At 37.9% G+C, this 22160-nt stretch overlaps 1 protein-coding gene across 18 annotated transcripts in view; it reads left to right on the top strand.

Moving 5' to 3' along the window:
- Positions 1 to 21794, top strand: part of LOC136853965 (ralA-binding protein 1-like) — a 437575-nt gene extending 415781 nt beyond the window's left edge. For 11 of the 18 annotated variants that reach the window (XM_067129867.1, XM_067129863.1, XM_067129872.1 and 8 more), the window contains one exon: positions 19042 to 20652. In XM_067129867.1, the coding sequence (XP_066985968.1) occupies positions 19042 to 19170 (129 nt within the window). In that variant the 3' untranslated portion in view covers positions 19171 to 20652. Of the gene's footprint in view, positions 1 to 19041 lie in introns of all 18 variants that reach the window. The other 7 variants (XM_067129870.1, XM_067129865.1, XM_067129879.1 and 4 more) reach the window with 1 other exon arrangement.
- The last annotated feature ends 366 nt before the right edge of the window (positions 21795 to 22160 follow it).

Here is a 22160-nt window from a genome sequence, read left to right as displayed (position 1 = left end):
CTGTTAAATGTCTTATTGGTTCCATTACATCTGAAAGGCACGGCAGAAATTTTGCCAAATAGTTAACCATCCCATTCAACCAGAGCACTTCAGTAACATTGGTTGGGGCAGGCATCTTTACAATGGACTCAATCTTAAACCATGAACAGTAACTTTATGACCAAGAAAAGTTATCTCAGATATACCTAGTTCTACCTTATCTTTATTCAGTTCTCCATTACCATAAACAAGAACATCATCTGCTATACATATAACACCAGGTAAATCATCAAGAGCAACTTGAAGCTTTTGTTTGAAAAATCTCGCTACTTATTGCAAGACCAAATGGTAACCATAGCCAACGAAATCTCCCAAAAGGTGTTTGAAATGTTGTCAGCATGCTGGATTCATGATCTAATGTACAGTGCCAATATCCATTACGCAAGTCAAAGCGTGAAAACTTTTTGGGGTTACTCAGTTCAGACAGAATAGCATCCATAATGGGAAGAAGGTGCAATTCTCTTTCAAGAGCTTTATTCAATTGTTGGTGGTCAATACATAACCTAACTTCCCATGTTTTCTTTGATGCAACCACCATCCTGTTTACCCATGGAGTGGGCTCCTCTACCCTTTGGATGACCTTTTGCCTTCTAAGTCTAACAACTTTTTTTGACTTGTCTTCAAGCGGATAGGTACACGACAACTGGAAATTGTTACTGGTTTTAACATCTTCATCATAGTTAAATGAAGATTGCCTGGTAGTTCATCAAGACCATTAGGAAAAACATCAGCATAATCAGAAAATACATCTGTAATGGAACAAATGTTCTCATAATTAACAGAAATCAATCCCATCTGTTCTGAAGCTCGCCTGCCTAACAGAGGCATAAAATCTTGCTTTACGACTACAAATTCAGCAGAGTATTTTTTCAGTTTTTGCAGTTTCTAATGCTTATTCTACATTTGCCAACTGGATTCATTATACTAGAGTTCCACATTTGCAGCTGGGTATCGTAAGGGTCAAGGCAACAATTAGAAACATATCGAAATGGTATGATGTTGATACTTGCGCCAGTCAACTTGAAACTTTACAGTGTTGTCACCACTGCATTAGGGCAAATATACACTTGTCATTATGTACTCCTGTGACAAATGATCACTAACAGCATGCAACTTATAGGCCATTGAACGTTTACCTGCAATTTTCTTCACTTGTATGCACTCAGACCTGAAGTGGTTCCTCCTCTTGCAGTAACTGTAGGTCTTACCATAAGCTGGACAATTCCTAATGTCCCAGATGTGATTGTTACCACAATAATGGCATCTGTCCATTGACTGGACTTTGGTTGCAGGCCTATCAGTTTTCCGCTCCTCTTGGTGACTAAACCTAGACTTGCTGGTAGTCTTTTGCACTCTGTTGATAGCTGTGGCATCCTCACATTCAGTATGGATAATGGCCATCTGCCTCTTGGATGATTCATGTAAAAATTTCTCCCTAAGCCTGTGTTCAGTGCAGCCAAACACCAACTGGTCTCTGAGGGCATCATCTCTTTCAGTACCATAATTGCAGTTCTTCACCAGTATTTTGGTAGAACTAAGTATTATCATGTCTGTGTCTAGTGATTCACCAGGATCTTGCTTGCAACTTCTAAACCTATGTTGTGCAGCAATTATTAGCTTCTTGGGTGCCAAGTATGCATCAAACTTTGAAATCACAGTGTCTAACACTTTAGAGGGCTCAGTAGCAACACCTTTAGCATTGGTGGTTGGTGGCCCAAAATCTAGGGTATTGTAAATTCTCAGGAGCTCGTCCCCTCCTAAAAGAAGCAATAGTGCAACATGTACATCATTAGGCTTATTTCTCAAACCTGCTGCTAAGATATATGAGTTAAATTTCCTCTTGAAAAAGTGCCCTTCCTGTTCAGTGTCGCCTGAGAGTGAAAGCTTGTCAGGTGTGCCTAAGTTTGCTGTAGCCATGTCGTCATTGGGGATAGCCTTGGCTAGGTTAAGTGACAGTTACTTTCATTAAAATTTCACTGATGCTTATTGTAAATCATAACAAAATACCTCTGCTTCCTGATCCTGGGACTTGTGTCCATTGTCCGTGGACCTGACACCATGTGATAATACTTAATTAAAGCGATGTCATGAAATAAAGAAAAGGATGCATTAAGTGAGAGACTGGTCAATGTTTACAAACGTGAAGAAGCGAGCACTGCTTCTTCTTTATTGAGCATTCAAAACTGATTTAAAGATATGATATATAACATATATAGAGCACTATAAATGTTAATATTGTAACACCATTTGACCTGCGAAAATCAATGAAGCATCAAACACTGACAAAATGCCACAGTAGGTTACCATCCCGTGTGAAAGTTCCGTATAACCTCATTTGCAGTAAAGCATTCCTTTTTGTTGATAAGTGAAAAGTAAAAAGAACGTCCTATTCAGAAATTTAAAGTTTTTAACTACCTTACAGTAGGTAAATATCTTAGTTCCAGAATTCTAATTAATCAAATGTGCAACTTCCAGTACATTCCCCAACAATAAAGGACATGTAATAAAGGAAATAATGTCATTTCAAATCAGAACCATCACATATACCTTCCACGTCACAGGTTCATCACCATGCAAATCATTACACTCGATTGCTGCTATTTCCACTGATATCCAAACTGACTAAATAGGAGAGGAGGTTTTGTTGGCAAAATCCCTGCAGAAGATTTTGTCGACACCTTTTAAACCGATTTATTGATTATTAGTTTCCTATCAATAACCTAGGTGTTATGATGCCAGTTTTAATAGACATAAATCAATCAATCAATCTTACTGAAGGGCAGAACAGCTTTATGGGGAACAGATTGGTCTGCCCACATGTCACAAAGCATCCTGATCCTTGCAGGCTTGGTACCTTGGTCTTACAGAGACAAAGATCCTCTGCAGGTGGTGGCTTTTCTCTTGGTGCTTTCTCTCCTGGCTGCCCATTTGAGAAGCAGCTGGGTGTTGGCTCCTGTTGTTCCTCTTGACTTCCACTGTCTCCTCTTTATCCACTGACCATTATCATTCACAGCCTTGGTGTAGGGGAGAGGTTTCATATAATTTCTGAGATGGTAACTAACTTTTTTGTGGTTTAGCAGCGGGTGTCTTCCTTGGGTGTCCTTGTAGGAAGGTGGTACCATCAGTGCACCCCTTTTACTCCTCTTGCTGCACTGCCGTTCATATTCTCTTTCTTCCATCTTAATTTACACTGTCTCCTAAGAATTGTTTCATAATGAGGTTTTCCTTCTGTTAGACCTTGAACCTATTGACTGTCAATTTCTGTTTCAGTGCTGAATGACCTCATAGGTCCCAGAACTTGGCTTTTGGCTCAAATTCTATATTCTCTCCTGTTCTATTCCTTCGCTGGATTTGCTCAGCAGAGCTTGGTGTAGCACTGGGACACCTCATGTCCCCTTTTGTTCTTGCAATATGTGCACTTGATCCCCCAAAGGGGCAGAGGTCTGACTGTGCTTGGGCATTTGTCCCTCTGGGTGGCACTTTTAATTCCATAGAGGGATCAGGCTTTGGCTCTCTGGCTTTTGCTGGTGATGGTAACCTCTGAAGATAATTAAATGCTTTTCTTGCTCCACATAGATTTGCAGGGTGAATTACCTCTCTTCAGCAAGGGGAATGGTGGCTCTGGGGTTTGGAGCCATACACTTGTCAGGCAGTGCCTTGCCTGTGATGTCAGCCCAGACTAGAGCCTTTTGAGCAATTTGTGTGAGGATCTCTCCCTTGGCTTGCCTGATATCCTGGTAATGGTGATGATAGACCTTGGACAATATGTCGCAGGCTTGAAGGACTTGAGACTTTACTGGAGCGTAGGCCTTTATTTTGCTGATGGTGAGATTCTTGTAGTCCTCAAGGGCACGCCCAGTCAAGTGACCTTGCAGGAGCTGTGATAACTTTCCGGTGGCTCATTATAACATACCATCATCTCAAGCTGTGAGAAAACTCTTCAAGCTGGTCTTCAAACTTGGGTAATAGCCTTAATAAGGTTGTGGTGGACATTCTGCTGTGTTGGGCAGGACAGGCTACTTTAGCGGCCATTTGGTATTGTAGCAGTTATAATTGCAAGCTTTCTTTTTTTAACCAGGCCCATTGAAGCTCGCTCTCTCTCTCTCTCTCTCTCTCTCTCTCTCTCTCTCTCTCTCTCTCTCTCTCTCTCTCTCTCTCTCTCTCTCTCTCTCTCTCGCTATGAGCAGTCTTAATTTCCTCCAAGGTCTTACAGATTACTGCCTTCTTCATATGTCTTCGTAGTAGGAGAGATTTCCTCAGTATATACACCTTCCTCTTCTACTGCTTCTTTGGTGACATTGTCCTTGTGTCCCCCACCAAAGAAGTCCGATGACATTCCATATTTCAGTTCTGGCTGTGTTTGCAGCTGCTCTACAGTTGCTTGGGGAGAGAATGTAATTCCTGCATGCTCGCAAGCTTTCTTCAGTTTTACTTGTGTAAGCTAGCACAATGATTTAGTTTCACTCTGGTCATCCATTTTCTGTGATCAGGGTGTCTACTTTCTTAAAATCCATATTTCTTTAGTTCTCGCACACAGAGGATTTTTAAAGTTATGCTGCCCACAGTATGGAAAGCAAGAAAACATGGAAGTACACTAAAATGTGCTCAACAGGTACATGTTATTATCCTTTGCCCGGTGTAAGGGAGGGGTCCACATCCTGGGGGTATCCTTCTACTCCTGTGACACTAACTGTACTCTCTTTCCTTCCTTTCCCAAAGAAACACTCTTACCTTGATAAAGATGACTCGCTCCTGTACTCAGAAGACTAGCCTATGCACTTAGATGAACTTACATTCACTTGCTAGTTATGTTATCTGATATGTTCAGTTTAAAGGGAGAACCAGTTACCTTTACTCTTTAAATTACCTGTTCACAAAAATGATTCACAATTCATTAACACACTTTCATTCAAATCAATAACTCAGAATGGGATCAATTACTCAGTGATCACTGTAAATAAATATGCTCTAAAATAGAGTAAAAAGAAATGTATACAAGTAATATTGATACAAATAATGATAAAAAAAGACCAAAGAAAACAAAATTACCACATAGTGTAAATACGTCAAAGAGAAAATAATTATATGAATAAAACAGAACACACAATGATCATGTTAAAACAGTAAATAATGAAGGGATTGAAAATCAGCAAAACACATTGGTGTCACAAATGATAATCAGAATAAATAAAAAATTTATAACTACAAAAACCACTGGACTCTGATTCTTCACAAAATAGAAACATTTAAGGATTGACAAAACACAGACATGAAAATATTGCACTCTACCAGGTATTGCTCCATGTATTCAACTTTTTGTTGCTCCTGCATTCACGAGTCTTCATGTCTGGCTGGGCTGATAATTGTCTTGGCCCAGTGTACTTGACTGCTCCCATGTATTTGTTGGTCAATGTAAACTGATCCCTAGGGCACCCAACTGCCTCTGTTTTCACTTGCTCCCATGTATTTGTGGGGCAAACACCTGTCTTTCTTCATTCATGTTTTTAATTTCATCTTTTGTATACTCGTATTCCTCTCTCTACCTTTATTCATATTACACTTATTCCCCATTTGTATCTCACCCTTACAACACTCATATTTGCATGAGAATGATGGTGTCCGCAAGACAAAAACCTTTCTCAGAAAGGCTGACTCCCAGAACATCTTTGTTTATTCCCCCTAATTAAAGTTCTGTAAGTAGAAGTCTTCACATGTAATCCTTAGCCCTTTTTCTTAGTTGATGAACGAACAGGTCTTGTTCGTTTTCTATGAAGAATCTTTTTGCATCTATTGCAGTGATTTATCCTTCAAGGAGGTCATATTCCCATTATGTTCAGCAGGTGGAGACAGTGCAAGGAATCTGGTGTTGTCAGGTGTAGCAGCCTCACCCAGACTTATAATCAAGATCTACCTCCAAATTTAATTCCTCCCTCTATGCCCATTGCAGAGTTGCAGTACCATCATCAAAAATAAAGATTCTTCAAAGCACCAGGGATCAATTGCACCTTCAACTTGCTGTAGCAGTTGTACCACTTGAATTTGTTCTCGTATGGTGGTGAATAAGGATCAGTGCTTCATCTGTTATCTGAAGTTACACCCCCTGTACGGCCCCAAAATCATCCCTTAAATAACCCTTGAAATGAACTCGCCTATCTGTCTCTCATCATATTCCCCATTTGTATTTTCTCTATATTCTTATAAATGTTTGTGCTTATAAATGTACTTAATTTTGATTAGAGTAATTGTGCCATTTTGAGCTTGTTTCAAGTCAGTACTGTAGTTTTGTCTTGCTTTTTGAAAGATAAATCTAATTGATACATATTGTCTTGTCAAAGAAAATCTCTTAAAAATTAATAAGTAATCATATGAGAAAGGACAGGACAAAAGTGTTTGCACCCTATCTTCAAGAATCAACAGTAAGAATCAGTCCATTTAAGAGTGTGAGTTAAAACCTAGTGATTGTTTTCACTTTTGTTTGTTTCTTTGAGGCAGCGAAATTCTTGTTCTGTCGATGGACACAGCATCTTGGCTTTTTCTTTTTTCAGTAAAAATGGAAAACGCAGTAAGGTACCTGTATCCTGGTCAGACACCAGAGTTTCTGGGACTTGATATCTGCCACAGTGCATTCCTTGGCTTCAGGATCTTTGTACACCTCTGTGTACTCTACAGCTTCAGTGTTCTTGGCTGCTCCAGTGTCAGTCTTACTTTACTCCTCTTCTTTGATATACTCGACTTCCTCTGCATCTAGATGTGCCTTTTTTCTTGTCCTTACTCACTGCAGTACCCTCGGTCTCCACTTCTCAAGTCCACCATTTCTTCCTAGTTCACAGGCTTCATTTTCAAGGTATTCTGCTGCCAAGTGGTTCTGTCCCAAAGTTTCCATGAGCTCCCCCTCGCTCAAGAACATCCTGAAGCTGCATTGAGAGGTGTATTCATCTCATAATCCAGTTGGTTCTGTTCCTCAGGGGCCTTGAGTATGATGCTCACTCAGTTCTCCATACATGGTTCCGACTTGCATAACTGTTAATCATCCTGTCACCACAAGGATTTCCTTTGGTCAGTCAGCCCTCCACATCCTCTCACCATCCTTCGGGCTCTTCTCATCTGTCCACCAGCTCTCTTCTTTCTTCTCATGACTGTGAATTGCATTGTTCCAAGACACTTGCTCTTCCTCCTGTGTATGAAGGGTCATCTCTCCAACAGGAGTCAAGACTGTCCTGCGAATACTAGGCAGCATCTTTCACCGACAGCTCAGAAAGTTCTGCCAGGGCTGCCCTTGACAGGCTACACTCCCATCACAGGCTATACTCCCATCCCTCATGCTCATGGTGCTCCTGCAGCAGAGATGGGTACATGCAAGCAGTGCAAGGAGAGTTTACCTCTGTTGGAATGACAGGAGTAGGTATGTGGTGTGGGGGGGTTGCTAGTCCTTGCTGGCTTCCAAATTACCTTCAGTGAAGGATACAGCCAGGGCTCATAGCCTTATCCTCTCCTGGCATGATTTAGTTCTTGACATTCTACATGTACTGCATCCTGACAAATGTGATGACAGTGAGTGTTTGTGGCCTTCCAAAGACTTCTCTGGCTTGCTTCCCCTCAATGAAGAAATTCCTAGTAGAAGTTTTGTAGATCCACCATAGAATATTTATATTCCATTTTGAAGCTGTGTGATGGGCCAAAGGTCTCTCAAATTGGGGGAATCTCTTTTGCCCTGGTTCAAAACCAAATACCCCTGTACTCTTCCTCTTTATTACTACTACTTTCAGATTTCTGCTTCCTTTCTCCAGTATTGCTATCAAAGCTCTCACCCCCTGATCCCAACCCCTTGATGAGGTGGGGGCTTAAGGATCCACTACAAGGGGTTGAATGCACTTTTATACCTTAAATCTTTGTAGTGGGTTCAACCAAACATTGGGAATCCATCATCCTTTTACTCCTTTGTCTATTAAGTTTTCTTGGTTCCCTCTCTCTCTGTCATTGACATTTGCATGGCACTGGAATATGGAAAAGACTGCTCTTATAACTTAGATGGAGGGTGGAGGTGGACAGCATGCCTCTCCACCCATAAAAATGGAGTACCTGGCGTGATTGAACGAGGTGAAACTTTTATGTCAAACCTTGCCCTGAGTGCTGGGTCCTATCTGAAAGGGACCTCCCTCGTGGATGAAATTTGTATTATTGTTTTATGACGACCAAACCAAACCTCCCTATGACTTTCGGCATGGCAGTGGACTATCCCCAGAAAAGCTCAGTTACTCAAAATCAAGGTGGTATTAAAACTTTAATGCCATATAAGCCACCCAAAAAAAGTAAATATCATCATGACCCAACCTTGACTCACTTTGATTCCCTCTTTGGGAGTGGAAATTGGTCTAGGTTCCTAATCTTGGAAACTGTGCAGAAACTTTCTGCATTAAAATTGGAAAGTATTGTATTAAATAGACATTCAGTGGCAGAAATGTTTAGACAGATAAAAGAAAAGACGTGGTGGCTTTATAGAAGCCACAACGAAGAGTCAGTCTGAGGACTGTATGTCTGTAATAACTTTAGATAATATAAAAGTGAAAATAAAAAAAAACATGGGACTGTGAATAGCATTCAGGGTACTATTGTTCTTGCTGAGAACAGTGACGAACCAATCGAAAAGAGTATTTTCTTGGGCTCTCTTAAAGAGAGATATCACAGAGTCCAAAGATGTGAAGTATATAGTATACTGAGTAAACAGAGAAATAAACAAATGTTAAAAATCGCAAAAATAAAATGTGATGGTCAAGATCTACCTCAAAAAATATAAATATTATGCCAAAACAGAGACATAAGACCATATGTCCCAAAACCACTAGTGTCAAATTGTAGTAAATAGGGGGGTGTGCAAAGAAATATTGTAAAAATGAACCTGTATGTGCGTATTGTGGCTCTGACGAACATGCCACACAATGGAAGTGCAGTGAGCCAATGTATATAAACTGTAGGCAAGACCATCATGCAAGGTCCAAAGAATGTATGTATTATATATACAATACAGTTGAAAATATTACAAAGAACTGGGATGTTTATAAAAGAAGTTAAATAGAATAGAAAATGAGAAGACTTAAAGATCCGAATAAGAAACATCCATATTCTTCAATAACAAGAACTAATAATGAAACAAAGACACACACAAATAAAAGTAACGGAGCACAGAAAAGTACAGTAAATCTCAAGAAGAAATTAATGCTCAAGGGAAAAAGCTAAAATGGTAAAGAATAAAGAAACAGGTACAAATGATATGGATATTTGATCAAATTTATTTGGAATATTAAGGCAAATAGGAGCATAGGAGGATGCTATTACAGAAGTAAGAGAGGAAAGTCATGATGGACCGGAAATTAAAGATAAAAAGAGACCTTTGGAAAGAACACCACCCAAGACGAAGAAACCAACTATTTTTGGAGAAGCATCAGTTAAACCAAAGGCAAAAGATATGAAGAAAGAACAAAAATAAAAACAAGCTAAGAAGAGATCATTATCTCCTCAAATAATAATAAAACCTATGGAAGTAGATATCCAAACCACCAAGTTGATAATACAACTTTCAATAACTATGTTATACAGTGGAACATAAATGGTCTACAGACCTGATTACATCTACAATGATTACTAAAAGAATATAAAACAATGATACAGTATTATGTTTACAACATTTTAAAAAACAGTATCAACAATAGGTAAATACACCTTGGTATCTACATCTACAGAAGAAGAAGGAAATTTAGGTCAGCCATATATGTACATAACAAAGTAGTTTGTAACAAAGTACCTGTAAACATTACTGACTTGCAAATATCAGGTATTAAAATCCGAATAAAAACCATAATTATGTAATTCATAATTTATACAACCAACTTAATAAAAGTTACGACACTGATAAAATTAAAGAATCACATAATGCCAGGGAACCTAAATTAATAGTAGGAGATTTTAATGCACACAACCCAATAAGGGACTATAATTGTACGAACTCAAATAAAGCGGTAAGTAAAATAGAAGAATTCACGGGTTCAAATGACGTGTGCTGTATAAATGCTGATGAAATCAGCACTTATTCAAAAACAAATGAAACGTTTTCCTCAGTAGACTTAAAACTGTACACCAGTGATCATTTCCCAATGTTAATTTCCGTATTACAAAAAAAAATCCTGCAAAGCATGTCCCTCGCTATAACGTTTATAAAGCAGATTGGGAGCAATATGAAATGTACACGTAAGAATATCCCACCATTTGAGTATTTAGAGACCATAATGAAACTAATAAATTTCTTGTTGATTTCTTCAAGATTACTGCTGAGAAAGCAATACCAAAATCAAAACCACAATCAACAAAACAAAGTTCCATGGTGGTCTAAGAAGCTAACAGAATTAATAAATATAAAACACTCAATAGGTAGACAATTAGATAATTTAAATAAAAAAATTCAGTAAAATGAATAAAACATTACTGATATTAGAAGGAACTTTATAAAAAATAACTATAATATTACTAGAAATTAATGCATTAAAGCCTCTATACAACAAAATATGTACAAAATTTAAAAATACTCCCATACAAAAAATATGGGAAAAATTCAGGAGAATAAATGGTACCCATATTAAACCACCTAGACATGCCTTATTAAGAGATGGGAAAAGAATACTTGATCTGAAAGAAATAAGTAATATAATAGGAGAAAACTTAGCAAATGTAAGTAGTGATAAAAATTTAGATGACCACATCCGCACAAAGAAAGATAATATAGAATTAATAACAATAAATTTTGAAACAATAGAGGATATATATGATAAAAAATTGAATATGGAAGAGTTGGAATATGCTGTCTTCAACGGCAATAAATTTGCTCCTGGAGGTGATAATATTTGTTTTGAGATGAAATACACTTAGTAATTTTGGCAAAGTCATACATATTACAGTTTTATAGTCATTTATGGATTCAAAAGGGTCCCAGTAATGTAAATAGTTACAGACCAATTTCTTTAACAAGTTGCTTATGGAAATTACCAGAAAAAAATGGTAAATGCTCGACTAATCTGACACATTCGAGAAAATAAAATTTTTACTGCCGCTCATTTCGGGCCACAGTGTAACAGATCTACATGAGATTCCCTCTCTAACTTAGAAGACATATATGTTTAGGATTTGAATGGAAACAAATTACTGTAGCTGTCTATTTTGACATTGAAAAAGCATATACTACGTGGAGGTATGCAATATTAAAAACTTCATGTAAAAACAGCATTTGTGGACATTACCTTGGTTAATCCAAAACTTTTTGACAGATCACAGTCTTCAGGTGAGAAATGATGATGTTTTGTTACAAACATTTCCACTTAAAAGTGGCATTCCACAAGGAGTGTCCTTAGTGGCACACTGTTTACTTTAGCAATAAATGATATGGGCAATAATCTACCTATTGGAATTAAAAGTAACCTGTATATGGATGATTTTGCCATATATTATTCAGCATCTCTCATAAAAAATGCAGAACAAATCACTAATGAAACCATAATAAAAATAGGTGAATGGGCCTCATCTGTAGGCTTCAAATTTTCCATAGATAAAACTCAAGCAATCATGTTTTATAAAAATAAAAATGGAAAAGGGTGAAGAAATAGATTTAGAAATTAGAAACCATAGTACAGTATACGAAATTTCATAATCAATAGACCAGATAGCAAAATTTTCGGGATTAGTATTTTATACTCACTTGAACTGGAAAGCCCACATAACATACATGAAATCAAAACGTAAAAGAGCCTTAAATAAAATTAAAAACTATTCAACACTACTTGGGGAGCTGATAGACATACCCTTACTATACTCTACAAAGCAACATTGTTCTCTGTCATTGACTATGGAAGCGAAATATGTGGCTCAGCATCAGAAGCAACGCTGAAAACGCTGGATCCAATTCACAACAAAGGCCTTGGAATTTGTTCAGGAGCCTTAGATCATCATCAACCTCATCTTTGCTAGTTAAATGTGGTGAACTACCACTGCCCCTCCACAAAGAGTTTGTAACAGTGAAGAATGCTCTGAGAATTCAGACAAGTGATTCTCCAACAAAAAATTATTTGAATTAAGAGATGTATTTTTTTTTATAAATAATCACTCACCACCTTTCCCTGTTAGAGGTAGAAGATTGTTTGAGTCACTGGGTATACAGTTATCTTCAGTAGTAAAATTACCTCCTCCTTGGACTATGAATAAATTCAGAATTTGCACACACTTAAAATACTTATCAAAAAGTTACTCATTTACCCAAGAACACCATTTTATCAAAAAGTTACTCATTTACCCAAGAACACCATAGACAACATACAATAGAGCGCATAAGCCGATAAGGTCCACATTACGCAGTACATAGATGGATCTAAAAAGTATCAGTTCTCTCTACCTGATAATACCTTAGTATTCGCAGCAGAGGTGTGTGCAATAGCATCAGTCATGAGAATAATTAAAGAAGTCTCATTTAATAGTTTTGTGATTTTTAGTGGCTCGAAGCGCTATGCTATAGAAGCCATTCAAAGTTACAAACCAAAAAATAGCATAGGACAACAAATGAAGTTATCACTTCATACATTGTATGATAATGGGAAAATGATAGAGATATGTTGGATCCCTGCCCATATGGGGACCAAAGTAAATGGAGAGGCTGATAAAACAGCCAAAGAAGCAGCCCATATGACATGATCAAATGTAAATATCCCTATCAGTGATTATGTAACACACACAAAAATAGGTATTATAAGTAAATGGCAAAATATATTGAATAAAGAATAATAATAAATAAAAAATAATAAATAAAAAATTAAATTGGTGTTAGAAAATTTAGTTCATCATACCAAAGAGAGAGAGACATACACAAGTAATTATAACACGTCTCCGAATAGGCCATACTCGCCTGACACATGTACGCATAATGAGCAGCCCACTTAACCCTGCTCCCAAATGCTTGGACCGTAAAGTGATAACAGTTAAGTATGTGTTGTGTGAATGTCCAAAATGTAACCAACAGTTATCAAGTTTCGTAAATAGATAGATTGGTGAAATTTTGTCCGAATCTACATCATTTTTAATTGTTCCATTTTCAATATTCATGAGGAATTGTAATTTAATTGATAAATATAAAAAGTAATTAATAAAAATATAAAAGCCATTGGGGGTATTTAATAAAAAAAATAATTTTTAAAACCTGAACTTATTCTGATTTTTATTATTACAATGGAAACATGAGTAATGTATTGAAAGTGTGCGTGTGTTCTAGTGTAGAAGAAGATGCCTTTTTGCATATTTTTTTTTTAAATTAAATTTTTCACTCATCATTTAGTTACAGTGCTTGGCCTGTGGCCTAGACCTGGTACTTCATTTCAATCTAATCCTTTGGGCTAGTCCTATGAGAGCCGTTCATCAGCTCAGTGGTCTGGTTAAACTATTTTAATAATAATAATAACAATAATAATAATAATAATAATACTCAAGCTCTCTGATTATTACTGTAGCGTAACTGCAAGGGGTTTTCTCCCCAAGTTATACTTATAAGTCCTTTTATTTCATTTAATTTAGTGAGCCTTTTATCATCCTGCGTTCAAGTGTTTAACTCTCTTTTTCATTGTCTTGATAATATTTGGATCCAGACCTCTTAAAAGGTTTAAATTTAGGGAGTTATAATAGCTCAAAGACATATTATTCTTAGATTCTCTTAAGAATACGGTATTACACTAAGGTTTTAGTACTAAAGTTTAAGAATGGGATTAGGATTCAAGAATCAGAAATGTACATTGTTGAATTATTCAGAAGAGAGAAATCAGCAGATTGGCAAGTCAAATAGTGACTAAATAAAATCAAGTGAAAAAGACCCTAATTGAGGCCGTAACACCATTGTGGTTACCCTTAACCCTCTGAGACCTAAGTGTTGCCAGGTTAAAGTTAGAAATAAAAACATATGTTTCCCATGACAAAGGTGTTTATATTGCCAGAAATATGGCTGCATGAGTAACATATGCTGAAGGAAGCTTACAAATGAAAAAGCTGTTTGTATCAACAGTGGGAAAGAGTTGTGGTGAATGTCATCCTGCTTCCTAGAAATTGTTCGACAGATCGGCATATCAGAAGGAAGTTCAGGCACTGAGAGCAAATCAGTGTTTAAGCTTCAAGAAGGCAAAAGAAACATTCTGCTTCTAATATGTTTCTCAGTTTTGTCAAAACGGAAGCCACCACAAAAACAAACAGGTAAATAGTCTACCCTGTCAAGCTAAACACTAATTAAATGGAATTGATAAAGATCAACCTCTGGAAATGCAAGTGAGTAATGTATTCAATCTTTTAATAGATGAATGTTCCCCTCATAAAAAAAAACATGAATACACTATCTTTAGACTCTTCACTGAATATTGAGACTCCAATGGTTGCTGGTGCCTTTGCTTCCAAAAAAAATAAGCTGCTCAATATTGCAGTGGAATTGCACTGGACTTTGGGGCCCAATACATGGGATTCAAAATATTAGTGTATATAGGAATTGTGTGTGATTTTATGTCTACAGTTGTATGCCTACAATGAGATCATGCTGAATATGAACACTGGTAGAGAGACTGTGTGAGCCACAGAACTCCACATTTTAACCCCTATTTTTAAATTTATGTGAGAAGTTTTGTTTGAATTTACTATGATGTTCCTTATATACTATTGAATTTATATACTAGCTTTCAAATTGTAGCAGTATGAATTGGTGTGTTTGAAAATAAAGTGTGCCCCATTTATTTATCACCAGATGAAAATGTCTCCTTTGGTGATCTGATTGATTCACCAACTTTACTTTCTTCTTTGCATTTGCTTGTGTCAGGAGACAGGAATGGTGGACATCCTTTGGCAGTAGACATTTTAGCAAATGCAAAGGTCAATCTTATTACATTGTTGATAGAAAGTGGAGACATAGGCATCCTTGGCAATTATGGTGAGGGTGCCTGTTCCTAGTAGTGGAGTTTTTAAATCTGATGAAGAAACTAGCCTTTAGCAACAGTTTCAAGTTCTAGAAGTTCACATTAATATTTTACTGTTATAACAATAAATTAGTTTTTTAACAAATATGTTAAAGATTTTTATCATTTGTCATCTGAAATTTTTATGGCCCTGGTAGGTATGACACCAGATAATTCCAAATAATTCAACATGATTCAGTTTTTTTCTACAACAGAAATGCCCTCTGTGCATGTCCGATCCAATGGCTCCTGATATTTTCTCAGAGGACATGGGTCATTAGTTGAGAAGCTCACTTCCAGCAACACCAGGGCCACTATCATTAACTTGATACTTTAGCCTGGTCAGCCTTGTCTGCTAAGTCTGCTTCCCAACCTAAACCAACTAACAGATAGAAGAGTTCCACTGGTCACTGCCAGAAATTTAGGTCACATCACCAGCAGTCTTTTTATGCCACCACCTGGAGAAGTCAGCCTTACCTCCAGAATCATTGTTGTTGTAATTCTCAGCCAAGCAGTTCCAGCAGCTGAGGCCAGTCTAAATTAAGTCATCAGGTAGAGGTTCCCAAAGAAGATTGAGTCCTGCTGTCTGCCCCCAGTCTCCTCACCTCTGGTCTGGCCACTGTCCCAAGATGTTTTGCAGGGCCAGGGAGTCCATTGGCATGAAGCTTGAGTTTTGGAAATTCTTTGCAACAGTAATTGCCTTCATTCTCTGATACAGGTCCTTTCTTGCTGTCCCACCTGATTGCCTTCAATCCTACTCCTCCAACCCATTGAAGATGCATCTTCTCAGAGACAAGGTAGTCTTCATATTGCAGAGGGGGAATGCTGATTCTTTGTTTGGAGAAGCTAGTCCTTTACTGTAGAGACTTCCTTGTCCAGAAGTCTTCAGATGGTTGGAGACTGATTGTAGTTCTCATCCACCTCAGTAACCTTCTGAGCCTGACTCTCTTTGCCTTTGGGTGGAGAATCTGGAGTCTGTCAAGAGCTTGATGCGCAAAGAGAACTTCATTGTTTTGGTAGATCTAAAGGGATGTGCACTTTCACATCCCCAGCTACTGCTTGCCAGGAAGTTTCTTTTCTTCATATGGCAGGTCTTTTTGTTCCAGTTTTGGGCCATTTGCTTTAATCTGTATTTAGTCCCTAAGATATATAGCAGGCCTTTACCTCTCATGGCTGCCCGGAGTTATTATCATGGCCTGCCTCCACTGATATCCAGACAACTGGCTGATCTGGTCTTCTTCGAGGGAGGAGTTGGAGAAGCATCTGCAGTTATTTCTAGACTTGTGTTTGTCATTGCACATCAGCTGGAGAAGTCCAGCCTGGCCCCCTCCACACAGACACTCCTGCTGGGGGACATATTGACACCATCATGGAGTTGGTCTGCCCTTTTGGGGACAGGGTTCATAGCCTTATGGGACCAACTGGGTTCTTCATTGCCTTCAACCTAGAGTGAAATTATTGTGTTGATAGGTCACCTGGTGTTTTTGGAGGAGCTGGTTCCTCGCATTTGCTACTGTATTAATTCCTCAAACTGCATTTTGCTTTGAATATGTCTGGATCTCAACCATGGTGACAGTGCTTCATGATCTTCATTGGTGGTGGGATTACTAGTGTCTGGTAAAGGGAGTATTATATTATTAGTCTGACCAGATCCTGATGCTTTCAAGGTCTTGGATGTGGTTTGGGATACCAACTTGGAGTCTAAAGTGAAAGGACTGTGTCCTGGGTGGAGACTGTCAGGCACACAAACTATTTTGAACTATGGGTGGTCTTCTTAGGCCTCCAAGCATTTGTGACCATCTTGTTGGATTCATGGCCGATAACACCAGCACTGTAGCTTGCATGCAAAACCAAATAGGCTCAAGGTCAGTCTTTTTTGCTTGTTACTGATTTTTCTTCACTTGAGTAGAAGGCCACGAGGTGACCATCATGCTTCAGAACATCCCAAAAGTTTATTCGGCGTCGGTGACCCTGGTAGTTGTGACGCCAGATAACTCTCAATTAATCAATCAATCAATCACTCAGCTTGGTAGACACTCTCAGCAAGGCTCTTTAGATTCTTCCATTGTAGTGGTCTTACACTTTTACAAGACCCTTGGAATGTGTGGTGGATGCCTTTGCTGGATCTCTTTGCTATTTTGTTGAACCCTAAATGTACAGTTTCCTGGACCCGGCAGCTTGGGCAATAGATACCAGGCTTGGGGTGGTCTGGTTCTCTACATTTTTCCGCCATCTGTAATGCTGAAACAGATTCTAGTGAGGTTTTGGATGTCAGTAACTGCTTGGTTGATTCATCCCCACCTGTAGCAAGAGCAGTTCCCAGACTTCTTGGATCTCATTGTAGAGTGTTTTATTTTTCTTTCTGCTTAAGGATGTCATCTGAGGTGGCCCCAATTCCATAGGCTTAAGTCATCTTAGAGTCACTGCACCTTCACATGCAGCAACCATCAAGAGTTATGTAAGAGAGAGTGACTTTTTAGAAGCTGCTGAAGGAGTTATTGCCACCCTCTGCATGTTCTCTACTACTGCCCTTTACCAGGAAAAGTAAGGTGGAGAGATTCATGGTTCGGTGTGATGGGGCTCTTGTCTGCTCAGATCCTCTGTTCAGACATCATCTAATTGTGGGGCATGAAGAACTGTTCAGACATCTTCATCTAACCATGGAGCTTCAAGAAGTGTTCAAACATCTTCATCTAACTGTGGAGCATCAAGAATCTCTCTCTCTCTCTCTCTCTCTCTCTCTCTCTCTCTCTCTCTCTCTCTCTCTCTCTCTCTCTCTCTCTCTCTCTCTCTCTCAGCTATTAATAGTTATCACTCCACCCACTTTTCAATCTTCCTCCAGCCTGGGTTAGACTTGGGAAATGCTGAAAGCATTTCTGATCTGATTGTTATTGTGGCCAGTCCATTCCACTACTGTTAAAACTATTGGATTTCACCCTCAAAACTGTGTTCCTGCTTGCCCTAGCCTCCTCTAAATATGTCTTGAGCTCCGTGTCCTCTGGTGGATCTTGGAGTTTATGTCCAAGAAATAATCAGTCTTCTAATAAGAATGGCTCATAACCACCTGTTCTCTTGAAGATAGTTCTGTACCTTGTGAGAGCCCTGAATTTGTATTTCTAGTTGACAGAACCCTTCCACCTTCTCATTTGTTCCTTTACACAAGTCACGGCAATCACTGTTTCTCATAACTCAATTTCCTGTTGGTTTCAGTAGGTTGTTTTCTGTGCTTATTTAGATGTTTCACAAAAGAACTTCTAGCAGCTTAAGACAAGATTCAAACAGTGTTCTGTCTGTCTGTCTGTTAAGCATAATGTGATGTGCTTTTCTATCCTTAAAGCATGTGCATGGCACATAAATATTTTATTATTCATTGGGACCTCTAATCTTGGTGGGTCATGTGTTACTGGTCAGGAGGGGTCCATGTCATTCATCCTCATCCACTCACGACTTCATGAATGTTAATTGTGGCCAACAGGAAGGTATGTGTATTCTGGAGTACCTGCCTTTATGCCTCATGTGCTTGGTCATAGGTTATGCCTTTCATTGCAAATCCATTACTTAGATGAGCTGGAGTGATTTTCATGGTTACCTTTACCAAAAGGGGATTGGAAAGCTTGCGTTTAAGTGTACTCTTCTCTTCGGAGGCTCATCAGCTTCATTCTGCCTCCTAAACTGGGATTCAATCTACTTATGAGTAATGGGTTCTTTAGAACACCTGCTGTCCCCTCAGATGAATGGTGCATCACCTTGGGCATGTGCAGTAGGACTTTTTTTATCTTCAAGACCTGTCAGGTTGGTGTGACTAGGTGTATTTCATATAGAGTAATACAGGGAATGAGACCATTCATGATTAATGGGTTTGTTGAAAGAATTGTTTTATTATAAAACAGATTTTATGTCTTTGTTGATAATATCTTTACATTAAAATTTTAGGAAAATTATACTAGAGCTTGATAGGAATCCATAATCCATAATTTTGGTTTCTTCTCAGAGTGAAAACTCAGCGTTAACCCAACGCATTCAAGAGGAACGTGAGGCAGTTGTAAGACTCCGTGTCCAATTACAGCAGGCACATTCAAAGTCAGCCTTCCATCAACCTCCTGTGCCATCAGTATGCTAGCACAGCTCATTTTACTTTCTTAGCCCTCCTAAATCTTTATCATATATGCCTACCTTTTATACAGGTTTATCAAATAAACTTCATTATTTACTGAAAATTTGTATAGAGTGTGATTTTTTAATAATACTGTAACAAGTTTTAATTAAATTATACATTTGCTACAAAATTTAAATAGGAGAAAGAAAGTTAAAAATATACATATTTTGTGAAAAATATTAACTGAGTGTTCCTATAGCAGTATATAAACATTTTTTAGTTTAGATGTTTTAAAGTCCATATTTAAAAATCAAATAAAACACTTTGCATCAAAATGTGAGAGCCATATCTTTAAGGCATTTTTGGTATCATTAAAAAATGGAAAAGGCAGATGATGACCCATTGAGAATTAGGTATTGCCAGTATGACTAGATACAAAAAAAAAAAAAAAAAATTATGAATGATAGTATATTTTCTCATTAACAAGTGTAAATATCTGAATTTTTTCCTCAGTAAGGTCTTTCAGTTAAAAATGTAAAAAAACGTGGTACGAAATAAAGAAAGGAAAGAGAGAGCCATGGTCAAGTTACAAGTTACTTGAGTGTGTTGCTGAAGAGAACAGCAGAGCAGTCTAATTCTTATTAGATTAGCCAAATGAGCACCCATTGTATGTTTGATTAGTATTTAAAGTTTTTATTTATGCCCTTCGGATCTTGACTGACACTGCCATTGCCCCACTATCTCTTCCATGAAGCTGTTTCACCTTGTTATTAAGCAAACAATTGTTAAATGAGGAGTGAATTTCTAGTGACATTTCATTTTCTTAAATGTAGTGAGGAAAGTCATTGCTTATTGAAAATGCTCATAAAATATTTCTACTTGAATCTTGTAAACCTCCTTTTTCATGTTCAATGTTTTTTTTTTGTTGTGCTTCAAGTATTTACGGCTGGATTTGAGGTAATATAATTTAGTATCTTGGCTGATAATTTGTGTGGCTGTGTTTAAGAAGTAGGATCTCAGTGAAGGAAAAGACCAATGTTTTTCTTGGCAGTAATGAGAATGGTAATTATAATGATAAAACGGTGTATACTGTATATGGGATAAACCCTATTACGGTAGTTCTGCACCTAAGTTGTAATGATTTTCAGAGCTCATCTCCAAACAGCCAGTTATGTTAAGGTATAATTTCAAAAATGTTAGATTATATTCACTGTTCACACTGGATTTCCTCAGTAATGTGCTTGCTTATGTAGGTTAACTTCTGTTTGACATAATAGGTCAGACCTCAAGTATTTTCCAGAAGATGAAAGGATTCTAGTACAGAATTTCTGTTTAGGTTTAAATCTTAATAATTAACATTTCCTATTGCATTTGGTTTGTCGTACTGTAGTATATTGTGGCGTCAAAGAAAATGTTTTATTTTTTGGCATACATATCTAATAATAAATGTTTTACTACATGTGTTTGAAGGTAATTAAACGTTCTTATGGCGTTGTTTAGTTTGCACATGTTTTTTCTCTGATCTTAAACAGAAGGTAAATGTATTTCAGTATATGTAAATGGTCACATGATGATTCGATATGCTGAGAAGCTCATACAAGTATGTAATTTTATTGCTTTATGCTTTTATCATGATATTGCAAATATCTTTGCTAATTGTAATATATAGCATAAGTCAAATATGTCTGCAAATGTTTAGTGTGAAAAACAGGTTTTGATGTAGGAAAAACCTATTTTTGGTAGTTGCTGTTGAGTCCTCAAGGAGTTACCTTTCATGGGTCTGTCAGAGCTCCAAGGTAATATCAAAGAATTCTCTTTTAGTTGGTCTCATGGCCAGGTATTGTGTCGTAATGATAAACAATATAACACGTGATGGAGTATGTAATGGACTCAAAGATAAGAGGGCTCGTTCCCTTATCTTACAGCAAAGCTGTACCCAGGTTCTTATCTTTGCCAAAACTTGCAAGAAGAAGTGATTAATGCGCATGCGCAGCCCACCATATTGTCGACAACGGACTGGCACTGAAGATCAAAAAATCATTACTTTCTGTTGGTCAATGCAGGATGATCCCTCACCCAAATCCCATGCCTTTCTGTCAGTTAAGTGGGTGGGTTTTGAGGACGCAACAGCGACTACCAAAAATAGGTTTTTGCTATGTCAAAACCTGTGTTTTTGATAGCTTAGCAGCTTGTTTTGTCCTCAAGGAGCTTTAAAAAGAAATTGACAGGTGATGAAATGGCTTAAGCTCTCAGATTTTAATCCCAGCATCCCAAAGAAAAAACATTTCTGGTTCCAGGTCAAGTTTCAAGCCCCATTCTTTATTCCAAATACCCTTCAGGTTTTGGTAACAGAGAACAAGAAAGTAAACATGAACTTATGTTTTAGGATATACCTCTACAGTGACTTACCTAAGCATGCTGGGATTGGTTGCAGTATTGTCACACCTTCCTCCACCGATAGTCAGCATACCCACCCGTTAGGAAGACCCCTGGTTTCCCACTGTAGCGCCTGTGGGGCCAGGACTAACCATACCACTACTGATACACAGTGAAGTCGAATTTGTTTGAGCTCATGGCAATAATGTTTTATGAATACTGTCTCTGATAACCTCCCTGCACAGTATATTGGGAGACTTCTTTGAAAGAGACATTTCTGAAGAAGGCCAACGACATACAGTACTTGCTTTCTTAATATCATGTGACCTAGGAAAGGAGTGTGGATTTGCCTTGTTAATGAGGGACACTAAAATTATTCTCAGCCCTTGTAGAGAGAGTGGTTTGTGTGTGCTAGGGTGTAGGAAAATAGGACCCTCTGGGATGTTTGCCATGACCTCTAGGTAAACCTTAAGTGCTTGAACTGGGCATAATATCTTCTCTGCTAAATTGAGTTTTCTTATCAAAATAGGTTTCCTTCTTAAAGAAATCTCATTCTTTGCCAAGAATGATGGGCCAGGGGACAATAAAAACTGATGGTCAACTGTTTATGTGATGTATCGTCCCGTCTAAGACGGCCC

This window comes from Macrobrachium rosenbergii, chromosome 28, assembly GCF_040412425.1.
Source record: "Macrobrachium rosenbergii isolate ZJJX-2024 chromosome 28, ASM4041242v1, whole genome shotgun sequence".
Taxonomy (NCBI): Eukaryota; Metazoa; Arthropoda; class Malacostraca; order Decapoda; family Palaemonidae; genus Macrobrachium; species Macrobrachium rosenbergii.
Note: the sequence above shows the minus strand (reverse complement) of the source record. Positions and strands in the feature narration are given on the sequence as shown.